We start from the raw sequence: 15,184 nt of genomic DNA, 5'->3' as shown, positions 1-15,184 counted from the left end.
TAAAACCCCTTCACACCCATCAAAAATCTACCCACCTCAGTCATGCATGTTTTGTTTGGCGCCCAGCTTTGTTTTCGGGGACAGAGCTCCAGATTTCCACATCACCCCACAACAGGCTCTAATTCTGTATGAAACCCCACCTTCTTGTTCCGGAGTCACCCCCTCCCTCCCCAGAGGAAACAGTTTCTGTTTTACCCGATCGAATCCTTTTATCATCGCAAACCCCTCGATTGGATCACCCCCTCAAATGGTCTAAACTCAGGGGAGTACAGGCCGGCCTTCCGCGCGTCATTTCACCCCCTTTTGTTTCCGTCCAAGGTGCCTGAAACGAACACAGTTCCTCCAGCAGTGAAGTTTTATTTCAAACAGCAAACGCTGACATTCGATCCTAGAGATTAAAAACAACATCGAGCCAACTCGCCGTAGCCAGCTGGCCCCCACACCCCACCCCCCGACCCCTGCCTTTGCGCCAACAGAGAAGCACGCCGGGCAAACAGGGCCGCAATGGGGAAGGTGGGTCGCTAAGAATGCTTAAAGATCTGCAGCTAACGCAGTGTCCGTCAGCTGAGGGATCAAGGCCCCATCTGGGTTTGACCCCAGGGCACCGGAGGGTGAAAGGTCAGTCTGTGACCCACTGCCTCGCCCGGTTCTCCCGTCACCTCTGGGACCTGGGTTTGACCCCCAAGGCGCCGGAGGGTGAAAGGTCAGTCTCTGACCCACTGCCTCGCCTAGTTCTCCAGTCGCCTCTGGGACCTGGGTTTGACACCAGGGCGCCGGAGGGTGAAAGGTCAGTCTCTGACCCACTGCCTCGCCCGGTTTTCCCGTCGCCTCTGGGACCGGAGTTTGACCCCCAGGGTGCCGGAGGGTGAAAGGTCAGTCTCTGACCCACTGCCTCGCCCGGTTCTCCCGTCGCCTCTGGGACCTGGGTTTGACCCCCAGGGTGCCGGAGGGTGAAAGGTCAGTCTCTGACCCACTGTCTCGCCTAGTTTTCCCATCGCCTCTGCGACCTGGGTTTGACTCCAGGGCGTTGGAGGGTGAAAGGTCAGTCTCTGACCTACTGCCTCGCCTGGTTCTCCCATCGCCTCTGCGACCTGAGTTTAACCATCAGGGCACCGGAGGATTAAAGGTCATTCTCTGACCAACTGCCTCGCCCGGTTCTCCCGTCGCCTCCGCGACCTGGGTTTGACCCCAGGGCATTGGAGGGTGAAAGGTCAGTCTCTGACCTACTGCCTCGCCTGGTTCTCCCGTCGCCTCCGCGACCTGGGTTTGACCCCAAGGCGTTGGAGGGTGAAAGGTCAGTCTCTGACCTACTGCCTCGCCCGGCTCTCCCGTCGCCTCTGCGACCTGGGTTCGACCCCCAGGGTGCCGGAGGGTGAAAGGTCAGTCTCTGACCCACTGTCTCGCCTGGTTCTCCCGTCACCTCTGCGACCTGGGTTTGACCCCAGGGCGCCGGAGGGTGAAAGGTCAGTCTCTGACCCACTGTCTCGCCTAATTTTCCCATCGCCTCTGGGACCTGGGTTTGACCCCAGGGCGCCGGAGGGTGAAAGGTCAGTCGCTGACCCACTGCCCACGCTCAGTCTGAGTGCGGTCCTTCATCCCGTTCTGTCTGGGACCCGGATCTGATCTCCAGCTCACCCGGCGGGGGGGGCTGGCTGTCATCTGATCCTGTGACGTCCCCTCCGTCTCACTCTCGCCAATTCCCGACGTGGAATTCATTTCCTCCAGTGCGGGCACTCGCTCGCTCGCTCTCTCATTCTCTCGCAACGAAATAGTTTTTAAGATTCAAACCACAGAAAAAATGAGCAACAAAACAAGAGCGTAAAAAACAAGGAAACAAACGACAAACTCTTGTGCTCTTCGGCGAACCGGCGCCCTCTGAGCCCCAGGGTCCTCCGGAGTCGCCTCACAGTTTGATCGGGGGTGGTTCTGACCTCCGTTTGCAGATCCAATAGTGGGGTATTGTGCACACAGCGTTGGCCCAGGCCCCACTGCGTAGGAAGACACAGTTCTTGAAAGCCTCCAGGTCGTAGTCGAAGTAACTGTCGGGGTTGTCTCGGTCCCAGAATCTAGGGGGAAGACAAAAGGCAGCAGCAGAGGGAGTCAGGTGGGATTGCAGCACCCCTGGTCGATGAGCAGCATCCCACATCTAACCGGATGGACCCCTTCTCCAGTCACGGGCCCTCAACGCAATGACTTATCCGCCTCCCTCCTTGTGTGTGAAAGCTGGACATCGCCTCAGTCCCTAACCCTCAGGCACTGAGGGCAAAGAAGGGAGAATCCCCAACTAAGGTATCACCTCTCTGCACTGAGTGCTGCTGGAGGCAAAGAGTGTGAAGAAGGGAGTTTGGTGAGGGAGTGGATTTTAAGTCTAGTTTTTGTTTCGTTTGCGTTCAGCAATTAACTGAAATTACTGTTTAAGATAAGAGGCAAGTTAAGTTTCTCACAGTTTTAAGCAAGCTCTGAGAATGGCTGTAGCTAGTTAATTTAGGTAGCTAGATTAAACTGGTTTCTGAGCTCTAGCAGCGCTGACTCAATGTTTTTCAGAAAGTATAAATTCAGCGGACTCTCAGTGCTGCTTGTCTGCATTGAGTGCTGCTGGAGGGAAACAGAGTGTGAAGTAGGGAGTTTGGTAAGTGAGGGAGTTCGGTAAGGAGGGGAACTATCAATTAATCAAGAGAAAATAAATTTAATGAAATTAACACAATAAAGATGGCAGGACTGGTGATGTGGTGTGGCTGCAGTATGTGGGAGCTCCTGGATGCCATGGCAACCACGTCTGCAGTAAGCTTCTGCAGCTTGAGGAGCTTCGGCTCAGAGTAGATGAGCTGGAAGTCGAGCTGCTGACACTGCGATGCATCAGGGAGGGGGAAAATTACCTGGACACTTTGTTCCAGAAAGCAGTCAGACCCCTTAGGATAGGGTCGTCTGTTTTGGTCAGTGGCCAGGGACAGGAGGGTGTGACTACGAGTCAGGCAGGTAAGGGGATCGAGAAGGTGGGGGTGGAGGAGCCTCAGCCCTTGCAATTGAGCAACAAGTTCGAGGTTCTTGCAGCTTGTCCGGACAAGAGCGAGGGCTGTAGTGTGGATGAGCAGACTGGCCATGGCACCATGGTACAGGAAGCCATTCAAGTGGGCGGACAAAAAAGTAAAATAGTGGTAGTAGGGGACAGTATAGTGAGGGGGATTGACACTATTCTCTGCAACAATGAGCGAGTGTCCAGAAGGCTGTATTAATTGCCCTGTGCCAGGGTTCAGGACATCTGCTGAGGGCTGGAGAGGAACCTACAGTGGGAAAGAGCAGATCCAGTTGTCGTGGTCTGTGCAGATATCAACGACTTAGACAGGGCAAGGAAAGGGGTTCTGCATGGTCAGTATGAGGAACTAGGCACCAAATTGAAGAGCAGAAGCTCAAAGGTAATAATCTCTGGATTATTACCTGAGCCTACTCCACATGCAAATTGGAGTAGGGCAAATAAGATTGGAGAAATGAATGCGTGGCTCAAAGACTGGTGAAGTAGAAGTGGGTTCCAGTTCATGGGGCACTGGCACCAGTACTGGGGCAAGTGGGGGGCTGTACCGTTGGGACGGTCTACACTTGAACCATGCTGGGACCGGTGCTCTAGCGAGTCGCATAACTAGGGAAGTAGAGAGGGTTTTAAACTAAATAGTGGGGGCAAGGGATCAAATTTGGGAAGATATGGTAAAACAAGGAGTAGAGAAAAGGCAAGAGAGAGAAAGGTATTGGAAAAGATAAACAGCCCGTGACAGGAAGGGACAGTGATTACAAATCTAAGAGTAAAAATGAGCAGATAAGGCTAGAGGTTACAAAAATAATAAAAGGACAAAATGCACGTAGCATTCGAAACAAAACAGATGAACTGAGAGCGCAAATAGAAATAAATAAGTATGATCCGATAGCCATTACAGAGACGTGGCTGCAGGCTGGCATAAACTGGGACCTTAATATTGAAAGGTACATGACATTTAGGAAGGACAGGAAGCTAGGAAAAGGTGGAGGGGTGGCTCTGTTAATTAATGATAGTATTAGCGCAATAGAGAGAGATGACCTAAGTTCAGGAGACCAGGATGTAGAAGCAGTTTAGATCGTGATGAGAAACACAGAGGCAAGACGTCACTTGTGGGAGTGGTGTATAGGTCCCCTAACAGTAACCACATAGTAGGACAGGGTATAAGGGAAGAAATAAGAGATGCTTGTCAGAAAGGTACAGTGATAATCATGGGGGATTTTAATCTACATATAGATTGGAAAGATTAGATGGGCAAAGATAGCCTAGATAAGGAGTACATAGAATGCTTTCAAAATAGTTTCCATGTTCTGCAGCCAACCAGAGAGCAGGCTGTAGTGGACCTGGTATTGTGCAAAGAGATAGGATTAATTAATGACCTCGTAGTGAAGGCACCCCGAGGAAACAGCGATCATAATATGATTGAATTTTACATTCGGTTTGAGGGAGAGAAGAGTGGGTCTAAAATTAGTATTTTAAACTTAAATAGGGGAAATTATGAGGGCATGAAAGCAAATTGTTGGATCTGCGGGCTGACAAGTCCCCGGGTCCTGATGGACTTCATCCTAGGGTCTTAAAAGAAGTGGCTAGTGAGATAGTTGATGCGTTGGTTTTGATTTTCCAAAATTCCCTAGATTCGGGAAGGTTTCATTAGATTGGAAAATAGCCACTGTACCTCCTTTATTCAAAAAGGAGGGAAAGCAGGAAACTATGGGCCAGTTAGCTTAACATCTGTCTTAGGGAAAATGTTAGAAGCTACGAAAGATGTTATAGCAGGGCACTTAGAAAAATTCAAGGTAATCAGGCAGAGTCAACATGGTTTTGTGAAAGGGAAATCATGTTTAACCAATTTATTGGAGTTCTTTGAGGGAGTTACATGTGCTGTGGATAAAGGGGAACCGGTGGATGTATTGTACTTAGATTTCCAGAAGGCATTTGACAAGGTGCCACGTCAAAGATTTTTGCAGAAAATAAAAGCTCATGGTGTCGGAGGTAACATATTGGCATGGATAGAAGATTGGCTAGCTAACAGGAAACAGAGAGTAGACATAAATGGGTCAATTTTCTGGTTGGCAAGTTGTAACTAGTGATGTGCCACAGGGATGTGGATAAATGTGAGGTTATCCACTTTGGTGGCAAAGACAGAAAGGAAGATTATTATCCGAATGGCGATCGATTGGGAAAGGGGGAGGTGCAGTGAGACCTGGGTGTCCTTGTCCACCAGTCGCTGAAAGTAAGCATGCAGGTGCAGCAGGCAGTTAAGAAGGCAAATCCTATGTTGGCCTTCATAGCGAGCGGATTCGAGTACAGGAGCAAGGATGTCTTGCTGCAGTTATACAGGGCCTTGGTGAGACCACATCTGGAGTATTGTGTGCAGTTTTGGTCTCCTTATCTGAGGAAGGACGTTCTTGCTATGGAGGGAGTGCAGCGAAGGTTCGCCAGACTGATTCCTGGGATGGCAGGACTGACATATGAAGAGAGATTGGGTTGATTAGGCTTGTATTCGCTAGAGTTCAGAACAATGAGAGGGGATTTCATAGAAACCTACAAAATTCTAACAGGACTGGACAAACAAGATGCAGGAAGGATGTTCCCGATGGCGGGGGGAGTCCAGGACCAGGGGTCACAGTCTAAGGATAAGGGGTAAGCCATTTAGGACTGAGAGGAGGAAGGATTTCTTCACCCAGAGAGTGGTGAACCTGTGGAATTCTCTACCACGGAAAGCAGTAGAGGCCAAATCATTAAATATATTCAAGAAAGAGTTAGATATAGTTCTTAGGGCAAAGGGATCAAGGGATACGGGGAGAAAACGGGAACAGGGTACTGAGTTTGGATGATCAGCCATGATCGTATTGAATGGTGGTGCAGGCTCGAAGGGCCGAATGGCCTACTCCTGCTCCTATTTTTCTATGTTTTCTATCAGTGCAAGAGCCTCAACTTTTTAAAATTTATATAAATGACTTGGATGAAGGGATCGAAGGTATAGTTGCTAAATTTGCGGATGACAAAGATTGGTAGGAAAGTAACTTGTGAAGAGGACGTAAGGGGGCTACAAAGGGATATAGATAGGTTAAGTGAGTGGGCAAAGATCTGGCAAATGGAGTATAATGTGTGAAAGTATGAAATTATCATTTTGGCAGGAAGAATAAAAAGGCAGCATATTATCTAAATGGTGAAAGATTGCAGAGCTCTGAGATGCAGAGGGATCTGGGTGTCCTAGTGCATGAATCGCAAAGGTTAGTACGCAGGTACAGCACGCGATTAGGAAAGCGAATAGAATGTTATCGTTTATTGCAAGGGGAATTGAATATAAAAGTAGGGAGGTTATGCTTCAGCTATACAGGGCACTGGTGAGACCACATCTGGAGTACTGTGTACAGTACTGGTCTCCTTATTTAAGGAAGGATGTAAATGCTTTGGAGGCAGTACAGAGAAGGTTTACGAGACTAATAGCTGGAATGGGCGGGCTGTTCTACGAGGAAAGGTTGGACAGGCTAGGCTTGTAGCCGCGGGAGTTTCGAAGAGTAAGAGGCGACTTGATTGAAACAGATAAGATTCTGAGGGGTCTTGGCAGGGTGGATGTGGAAGGGATGTTTCCCCTTGTGGGAGAATCTCGAACTAGGGGGTCACTGTTTAAAAATAAGGGGTCGCCCATTTAAGACAGAGATGAGGAGACATTTTTTCTCTCGGAGGGTCGTGAGTCTTCGGAATTCTCTTCCTCAAAAAGGCGGCGGAAGCAGAGTCTTTGAATATTTTTAAGGCAGAGGTAAATAGATTCTTGATGAGAAAAGGCGTGAAAGGTTATTGGGGGGTAGGCGGAGGGCTTTCATAGAGAAGGAGCTAGGTTGGAAGAGCGTCGAGATGCTTACAGCACCGGCCAATCGTGACCTCCTGCACCTGGACTGGGATTTGAAGCTGGTCTCTTTTCGCTCCCTTAGACAACCACCCACACTTTGGTCTCGCCTCTACTCACATCAGATCCTCTTGCAAAGTCGTCCCGTCCACCCACATCCAAGTGGCTTCCAGGGGATTGTCCTTAATTCCAATCCAATATATGCGGCTTGCGTTGAATCCCGCCACAAATTCCTGGAGGGGGGGGGGCAAGCGTCCAGTGAGAATCGGTGCATCGTATCGAAGCGTATGCTCGGAGCCTGGCCCAAACCTCCTGGCTCATGCCTGGAATGATTGTACCCACCCCGTACCCAACCCTCAAGATCCAACTGGTAAATCAAACCATCATGAAAATACATGGTGCTAGATTAAAGCTCCCTCTACACTGTCCCTCTAGGTAGTTTAACAAGGTATACTAGAAACTAAAATCGTATGCCGAGGTATACCAAGGTATATTAGCCGCTACAATGGTACACTGAGGCATACCAGACACTAAAATGCTATATGAAGGTAGAATAGACACTAGAATGGTACACTGAGGTATACCTAGGTATACCAGACACTAAAATGCTATACTAAATTAAAATATACACTAAAATGGTATACCAAGGTATACTAGACATTAAAATGCTATACCAAAGGTAAACATTACACTGAAATGGTATACTAGACACTAAAATGGTACACCAAAGTAAACTAGACACTAAAATGGTACACCAAAGTAAACTCGGCACTAAAATGGTATACCAAGGTATATCAAGGTAAACTAGACACTAAAATGGTACACCAAAGTAAACTAGGCACTAAAATGGTACACCAAAGTAAACTCAGCACTAAAATGGTATACCAAGGTATATCAAGGTAAACTAGACACTAAAATGGTACACCAAAGTAAACTCGGCACTAAAATGGTATACCAAGGTATATCAAGGTAAACTAGACACTAAAATGGTACACCAAAGTAAACTAGGCACTAAAATGGTATACCAAGGTATATCAAGGTAAACTAGACACTAAAATGGTATACCAAGGTATACTAGACACTAGACTGGTATACCAAGGTATATCAAGGTAAACTAGGCACTAAAATGGTATACCAAGGTATATCAAGGTAAACTAGACACTAAAATGGTATATCAAGGTAAACTAGACACTAAAATGGTATACCAAGGTATATCAAGGTAAACTGGACACTAAAATGGTATACCAAGGTATACTAGACACTAGACTGGTATACCAAGGTATATCAAGGTATACTAGACACTAGAGTGGTATACCAAGGTATAGCGCGATAATCACTACACTGAAATGGTAAAGCTGGGATTCCTCGCCTTAGGCCAGAAAAGGCGAACGAGGAGACCTAACTGAGGTGTTCAAAATTATGAGGGGTTTTCACTAAGTATGCTTCCTCTGGCAAAGGGCTTGCTATTCAGAGGCTGCAGACTTCAAATAATTGCCAACAGAATCAGAGACGAAATAGGGACAAATGTTACGACTGGGAACATACTCTGGTGAGCGGACGGTCAAATCAGATTCAGTGGGAAACTTCAAAAAGGCACGGCCTTGAAGAGGGCGAACGTGCAGGGCTGTCCGCATCAAACGCTCCCAGGGCAGGGAGAGCACGGCGTTAGGTTCTTCCTACCTGTTCCTCCTCGCTGTGAATCACCAAGAGCTCCGACCCCTGAGCAATGCAGTTCTGCCGACTGTCCTCCCAGCCCAGGATGGTCCTCGAGAAGAAGTAGCAGTTGCCCTTGTAGGGAGTCCAGTACTTGTGGCACAGTTCGCTGGTACAGTCTGGGCAGTGGGTTGGAGCGGAGGGAGGAGTTAGAAACCAGACAATCGGTAAAAGCAGGAGCCCTCCCGTACCCCCACACAACTAACCACCGCCATCCCTGCAATAAGGACCCCCTCGCCAAGGACCAACCAATGGCGTTGAATCAAGGAGCTGCCCCTTGCCCAAACCGTGCCCCATTCTCAGTCGATTGTGTTAATTGTATAGCTAACCCCACTCCATCAAAACACAGTCCGAATTAAAATGCATTTCATGGCATTTGTTTTTCCTTGCACAAGTGGCCAATGTCTGCCCACACGCGTGATGTCGCGATGCGGAGAATCCGAAAAGATGTCCGTAGGTGTGATTTTGATCTCCTTCCCGCCGCTCCCGCTCTCTCCCTCCCTTCTGTTTCCATCTCCCCTCTCTCTCCCTCCTCTTTCTCTCTCCCTCTCCCATCTCTCTCCCCTTTTCCCCCCTCTTTCCCTCCCTCCTCACTCTATCTCTCTCTGCCCCAGCTCTCTCTCTGTCCCCCCTCTCTCTATCCCCCCTCTCTCTCCCTCTCTCTCTCTGTCCCCCCCCCCCACTGTTCCTCCCCCCTCTGTCCCTCTCTGTCTCTGTCCCTATCTGTCTGCCCCCTCTCTCTCTCTCTCTTTCATCCTTCTCTTTTCCCTCTCTCCTCTCTATCCCCTCTCTCTATCCATCTCCCCCCTCTCTCCCTCTCCCCCCCCTCCTTCTGTCTCGCCCCCTCTCTCTCTCTGCCCTCTCATTCTGTCTCCCTCTCTCCCCTTTCCTACCTCTCTCCTCCGTCTCTAACTCTGTCCCCTCCCTCTCCCCCCTCTCTCCCCCATCTCTCTCTCTCTCTCCCCCCCCCCTCCCTCTCTGTGACAGTTGCAGTGAGCAGGAATTCTCCCCAGAGCAGCTTTGTGATTGGTCAGTTTTTCAAACAAAAAAAATCATGGGCGGCAGTTTCACAGCTGACAGGTGCTGGGAGCGGGACCAGCGGTTTCCAAACTCAGGTCAGGTTCGGGGTTTTCAGCGGGCTTTTAAAAAAAAAAATCTGCCGGAGAAACACAAATTTGCCCTGAGTTCGGAAACTGCTGTTCCCCCTGTCAGCTGTGAAACTGCCAGCCGGGATTTTTTTTTTTTAAAAGTCAGACAGGTCTGGCAAGACGAAGCCAATGGGAAATTTCTCATCCCTGAAATTACCAGTAGCGGACCTAAAAATCCTTTACCACGCATACTGGTGTCCGGGTACGGACATGTTGACGACCCCTGGTTATCCAGTAAATACTCTATGCCATTTCCTGGGTTGGGGCAAGAGAGAGGAATGGAAAATTGTGCGTGTGTAAGGCAGGAGCATGGGTCGGTGGTCTGTGAGAGCGCAAGAAAATATGCATGTGCACATTTCATCCAAATGGCACAGAAGAAAGCCATTTGGCCCATTGCGTCCATGCCAGCCCTCTGTAGAACAATCTCGTCTGTCTCATTCCCCCCCTCCACTCTATCCCCATAGCCCGGCAAGTTTAATTCCCCCAAGTACCCATCCAATTTCCTTATGAAATCATTCATTGTCTCTGCTTCCACTGCCCTCCTGGGCAGTCAGTTCCTGTTCATTACGACTCACGGTGTTAAAACGTTCCTCCTTCACATCCCCTTCTGTATCTCTCGTCCAAAACCTTCAGTCTGTGTCCCCTAGTCCTGTACCATCAGCGAATGGGAACAACCGTTCCTGGAATATCCTCTTCAAACCTGTCATAATCTTTTAGACCTCTATCAAATCTCCCCGACAATCTCCTTTGCTCCAAGGGGAACAAACCCCAGCTTTTCCAACCTAACCTTGTGGTTAAAATCCCTGGGATCATTCTGGTAAATCTCCTCACCTCCTTCCTAAAGTGTGGAGGCCAGAACTGGATGCAATACCCGCGTTGTGGACTAACCAGAGCTTTATAGAGGTGCCTGCTTTTGTACACATCGTTCCATTTATGAAGCCCAGCGAATGTGAAAGAGTGTGTGTGAGAGTGACAGTGCAGATGAGTGCGAATGTGAGAGGGTATTGTGCTGGGGGAGGTAGGCAGCAAAGTGGATTCGAGGCCACAATAAGATCGGCAGAGCAGGCTCAGAGGGGCTGAATGGCCTACTCCTGCTCCTAAGCCGCATGAGGGTTTGAGAGTGCGCGTGAATGTGTGTGTGGGGGGGGGGGGGGCAGGAAGACCAGGACAGAATTTGTAGCTGAGCGATGCCTCAGACAAGTTCAGCTGCTTAACTCAACCCAGCAACGGCAGAGAGAGAACCGAGGGAGGGAGGGAGGAGGTGGTTAATTGGCGAGATAGAATGGCGAGGGACAGCCATCGAGCGTGCGCAGGTGTCAGACTTGTGGGGTGGGTGAGGGATGCGGTGGAGCGTAGAAGGGGACAGACGTCCAGCTTCCCGGGCAAGCCCAATAGATGGCCCGAACTTACTGACAATTTTGCAGAAGGTCTGGAGCCAGTTCAAGAAGGTGTCTTCGTAACGGGCGCACTCTGACTGCGTGACCTCACGCCCGATCGAGTCACTCGCCTCGTTATAACGGATGACTGCGGAGTCCAGGGCTACTTTTTTGGACAACAACTCCTTTTTCATCCGCACCTCTGTTGACAGAACAGCCAAGGGAATGAAAGAACTGCCGTTTCATTGGCCTGCCACCCTTGTGGCGCTCCCTCAGTACTGACCCTCCGACAGTGCGGCACTCTCTCAGTACTGACCCTCCGACAATGCGGCACTCCCTCAGTACTGACCCTCCGACAGTGCGGCACTCCCTCAGTAATGACCCTCCAACTGTGCGGCGCTCCCTCAGTACTGACCCTCTGACAGTGCGGCACTCCCTCAGTACTGACCCTCCGACAGTGCGGCACTCCCTCAGTACTGACCCCCCAACTGTGCGGCGCTCCCTCAGTACTGACCCTCTGACAGTGCAGCACTCCCTCAGTACTGACCCTCCAACTGTGCGGCGCTCCCTCAGTACTGACCCTCCGACAGTGCGGCACTCCCTCAGTAATGACCCTCCAACTGTGTGGCGCTCCCTCAGTACTGACCCTCTGACAGTGCAGCACTCCCTCAGTACTGACCCTCTGACAGTGCGGCGCTCCCTCAGTACTGACTCTCTGACAGTGCAGCACTCCCTCAGTACTGACCCTCTGACAGTGCAGCACTCCCTCAGTACTGACCCTCCAACTGTGCGGCGCTCCCTCAGTACTGACCCTCTGGCAGTGCAGCACTCCCTCAGTACTGACCCTCCGACAGTGCGGCGCTCCCTCAGTACTGACCCTCCGACAGTGCAGCACTCCCTCAGTACTGACCCTCCAACTGTGCAGCACTCCCTCAGTACTGACCCTCCAACTGTGCGGCGCTCCCTCAGTACTGACCCTCCAACAGTGCAGCACTCCCTCAGTACTGACCCTCCGACAGTGCAGCACTCCCTCAGTACTGACCCTCCGACAGTGCGGCACTCCCTCAGTACTGACCCTCCAACAGTGCAGCACTCCCTCAGTACTGACCCTCCCACAGTGCGGCGCTCCCTCAGTACTGACCCTCCAACTGTGCAGCACTCCCTCAGTACTGACCCTCCAACTGTGCGGCGCTCCCTCAGTACTGACCCTCCAACAGTGCAGCACTCCCTCAGTACTGACCCTCCAACAGTGCAGCACTCCCTCAGTACTGACCCTCCGACAGTGCGGCACTCCCTCAGTACTGACCCTCCAACAGTGCAGCATTCCCTCAGTACTGACCCTCCCACAGTGCGGCGCTCCCTCAGTACTGACCCTCCCACAGTGCAGCACTCGCTCAGTACTGACCCTCCGACAGTGCAGCACTCCCTCAGTACTGACCCTCCGACAGCGCGGCACTCCCTCAGTACTGACCCTCCGACAGCGCAGCACTCCCTCAGTACTGACCCTCCGACACTGCGGCACTCCCTCAGTACTGACCCTCCGACAGCACAGCACTCCCTCAGTACTGACCCTCCGACAGTGCGGCACTCCCTCAGTACTGACCCCCCAACTGTGCGGCGCTCCCTCAGTACTGACCCTCCGACAGTGCAGCACTCCCTCAGTACTGACCCTCCAACTGTGCGGCGCTCCCTCAGTACTGACCCTCCGACAGTGCGGCGCTCCCTCAGTACTGACCCCCTACGAGGGCAGCACTCTATCAGGACTGGCAACCGGGCAGTGTCAGCCTCAATTATTCTCTAGTGTGCTAACCAAACACACGGCCTTGTGCTACCACCTATGCTTGTTTGCTCATAATCTGATCTCTTAATGTAAGCTGGGATTTCACGTGGAATTGTCTACCTCCCTGTGTCCCTCTGTTTCTCGGCCGTGCTCTCTCCCTCTGTGCCCTGCCCACTCGGTCTCGGTCTCTCTCTCTGTGACCCGGTCACTCGCCCTGTATCTCTGCCCCGTTTGTTCTCTCTTTTCTCCTGACCACCTTTATAAGGTCAGGAATGAAGCCTGCCTTACCTTGACTGTGCAGGACAACGGCAATGACCGCACAGACAGCAGCGATGGTTAATGAACCAATTGCAACCTTCTTCCACGTCTGACCACGTAACGTCTGCCACGATGTCTCTGCAAGGCACAAAGGAGGCGTCAGCTCCGGGCAAAGCAGCTGGAATAGCTCCTGGTTGTTGTGGCAGGGACTGGGGCAGTGAGTGCCAAGCTTAACACTCGCCAGGCTATCCGGGGATGCCTGCCCTGCTCGCCATCCAGCTGTGTTCCCACCTCCCCACTTCTCGGAATTATTGAATTCCAAGCACACTCGGCTCTACGCTGTCCCCACTACAACACTCGCAGTGCGCCCAGCTCACACGCTCTCTCTCTCCCACTTGCTCTTCTGGTTGCAGTCATACCTGGTTGTGCCTGTTGGTAGCCAATCACCTCTGCAGAAGACTTCGAAAACTTCCTAAAGGGTACTTGAAAATCAAGAGGTGAAAGGGAGGGATAAAGTTAAAACAATCACCATCGCCAGGGAAAAAGTGCTGGGGAAACAATTAGAGCTAAAGGCTGACAAGTCCCCAGGACCAGATGGCCTGCATCCTAGGGTCTTAGAAGTGGCTGCAGAGATAGTAGAGGCATTGGTTATAATCTTCCAAAATTACTTTGATTCTGGAAGGGCCCCAACAGATTGGAAAACAGCAAATGTCACACCTTTATTCAAGGAGGCAGACAGAAAGCAGGAAATTAGAGGCCAGTTAGCATAACCTCTGTCAGGGAAATTACTAGAATCCATTATTAAGGAGGTTATAGCAGGACGTTTAGAAAATCATAATGGGATCAGACAGAGACAACATGGTTTTGTGAAAGGGAAATCGTGTTTACCTAATTTACTGGAGTTCTTTGAGGAAGTAACGAGCAAGGCGGATAAAGGGGAATCTGTAGATGTGGCGTACTTGGATTTCCAAAAGGCATTTGATAAGGTGCCACATCAAAGGTTGCTAAACAACATGGTGTAGGGGGTAACATATTAGCATGGATAAAGGATTGGTTAGCTAACAGGAAATAGCGAGTAGGGATAAATGGGTAATTTTCGGGATGGCAAGCTGTAACTAGTGGAGTGCCACAGAGATCACTGCTGGGGCCTCCACTATTTACAATCTATATCAATGACTTGGATGAAGGGACCGAATGTATGGGAGATAAACTTGCCGATGATACCAAGATAGGAAGGAAAGTAAGTTGTCAAGAGGAGGTAAAGAGTATGCAAAGGGCTATGGATAGGTTAAGTGAGAGGGTAAAAATTTGGCAGATGGAGAATAATGTGGGAAAATGTGAACTTGCCCACTTTGGCAGGAAGAATAGAAAAGCTGTATATTATTTAAACGGAGAGAGACTGCCGAGCTCAGCGGTACAGAGGGATCTGGGCGTCCTGGTACGCGAATCACAAAAGGTTAGTATGCAGATACAGCTAGTGATTAGGAAGGCAAATTTATTGCAAGGGGAATAGAGTATAAAAGTGGGGAAGTTTGACTGCAGCTGTACAGGGTGTTGGTGAGACCACATCTGGAGAACTGTGTACTGTTTTGGTCTTGTTATTTGAAAAAGGATATCATTGCGTTAGAAACAGTTTGGAGAAGGTTCATGCGACTGATTCCTGGGATGAAGGGGTTGTCTTATGAGGAATAGTTGAACAGGTTGGGCCTATACTCCCTGGAGTTTAGAAGAATGAGAGGTGATCTTATTGAATCATAGACAATTCTGAGAGGACTTGATAGAGTGAATACAGGAGGATGTTTCCTCTTGTAGAGGGGACTCGAACTAGAGGGCACAGTTTAAGAATAAGAGGTCTTTTTAAGATGGAGGTGAGGAGAATTCCCTTCTCTCTGAGGGTCCTGAGTCTGTGGAATGCCCTTCCCCAGAGAGCAGTGGAGGCTGAGTCACTGAATATATTCAAGGCTGAATTAGATAGATTCTTGATTGACAAGGGGGTCAAGGGTTATGGGGGCAGGCAGGAATGTGGAGTTG

The 15,184-nt window shown here is 50.2% G+C and overlaps 1 protein-coding gene across 1 annotated transcript; it reads right to left on the bottom strand.

Moving 5' to 3' along the window:
* Positions 1 to 337: 337 nt before the first annotated feature.
* On the bottom strand, positions 338 to 13,952 carry LOC137362761 (CD209 antigen-like protein C). The gene is made up of 6 exons (XM_068027004.1): positions 13,822 to 13,952; positions 13,184 to 13,362; positions 11,150 to 11,317; positions 8,559 to 8,710; positions 6,999 to 7,111; positions 338 to 2,066 (listed from the first exon to the last, which is right to left on the bottom strand). The coding sequence occupies exons 1-6, from the start codon at positions 13,950 to 13,952 to the stop codon at positions 1,904 to 1,906; spliced, it is 906 nt and encodes a 301-aa protein (XP_067883105.1). The 3' UTR covers positions 338 to 1,903.
* Positions 13,953 to 15,184: the final 1,232 nt, after the last annotated feature.

Source organism: Heterodontus francisci, unplaced genomic scaffold (assembly GCF_036365525.1).
Source record: "Heterodontus francisci isolate sHetFra1 unplaced genomic scaffold, sHetFra1.hap1 HAP1_SCAFFOLD_845, whole genome shotgun sequence".
In the NCBI taxonomy this organism is placed as follows: domain Eukaryota; kingdom Metazoa; phylum Chordata; class Chondrichthyes; order Heterodontiformes; family Heterodontidae; genus Heterodontus; species Heterodontus francisci.
This window is presented reverse-complemented; position numbering and strand designations above follow the sequence as displayed.

Coding starts and splice junctions, on each gene's coding strand:
- LOC137362761 (XM_068027004.1), bottom strand. CDS start 13,952: ATGGATTCTAGTAATTTCCCTGACAGAGGTTATGCTAACTGGCCTCTA. Junction 7,112..8,558: donor TTCACAGCGAGGAGGAACAG/GTAGGAAGAACC, acceptor CCCCCCCTCCAG/GAATTTGTGGCGGGATTCAA. Junction 2,067..6,998: donor ACTTTGCAAGAGGATCTGAT/GTGAGTAGAGGC, acceptor TCTTCCCCCTAG/ATTCTGGGACCGAGACAACC.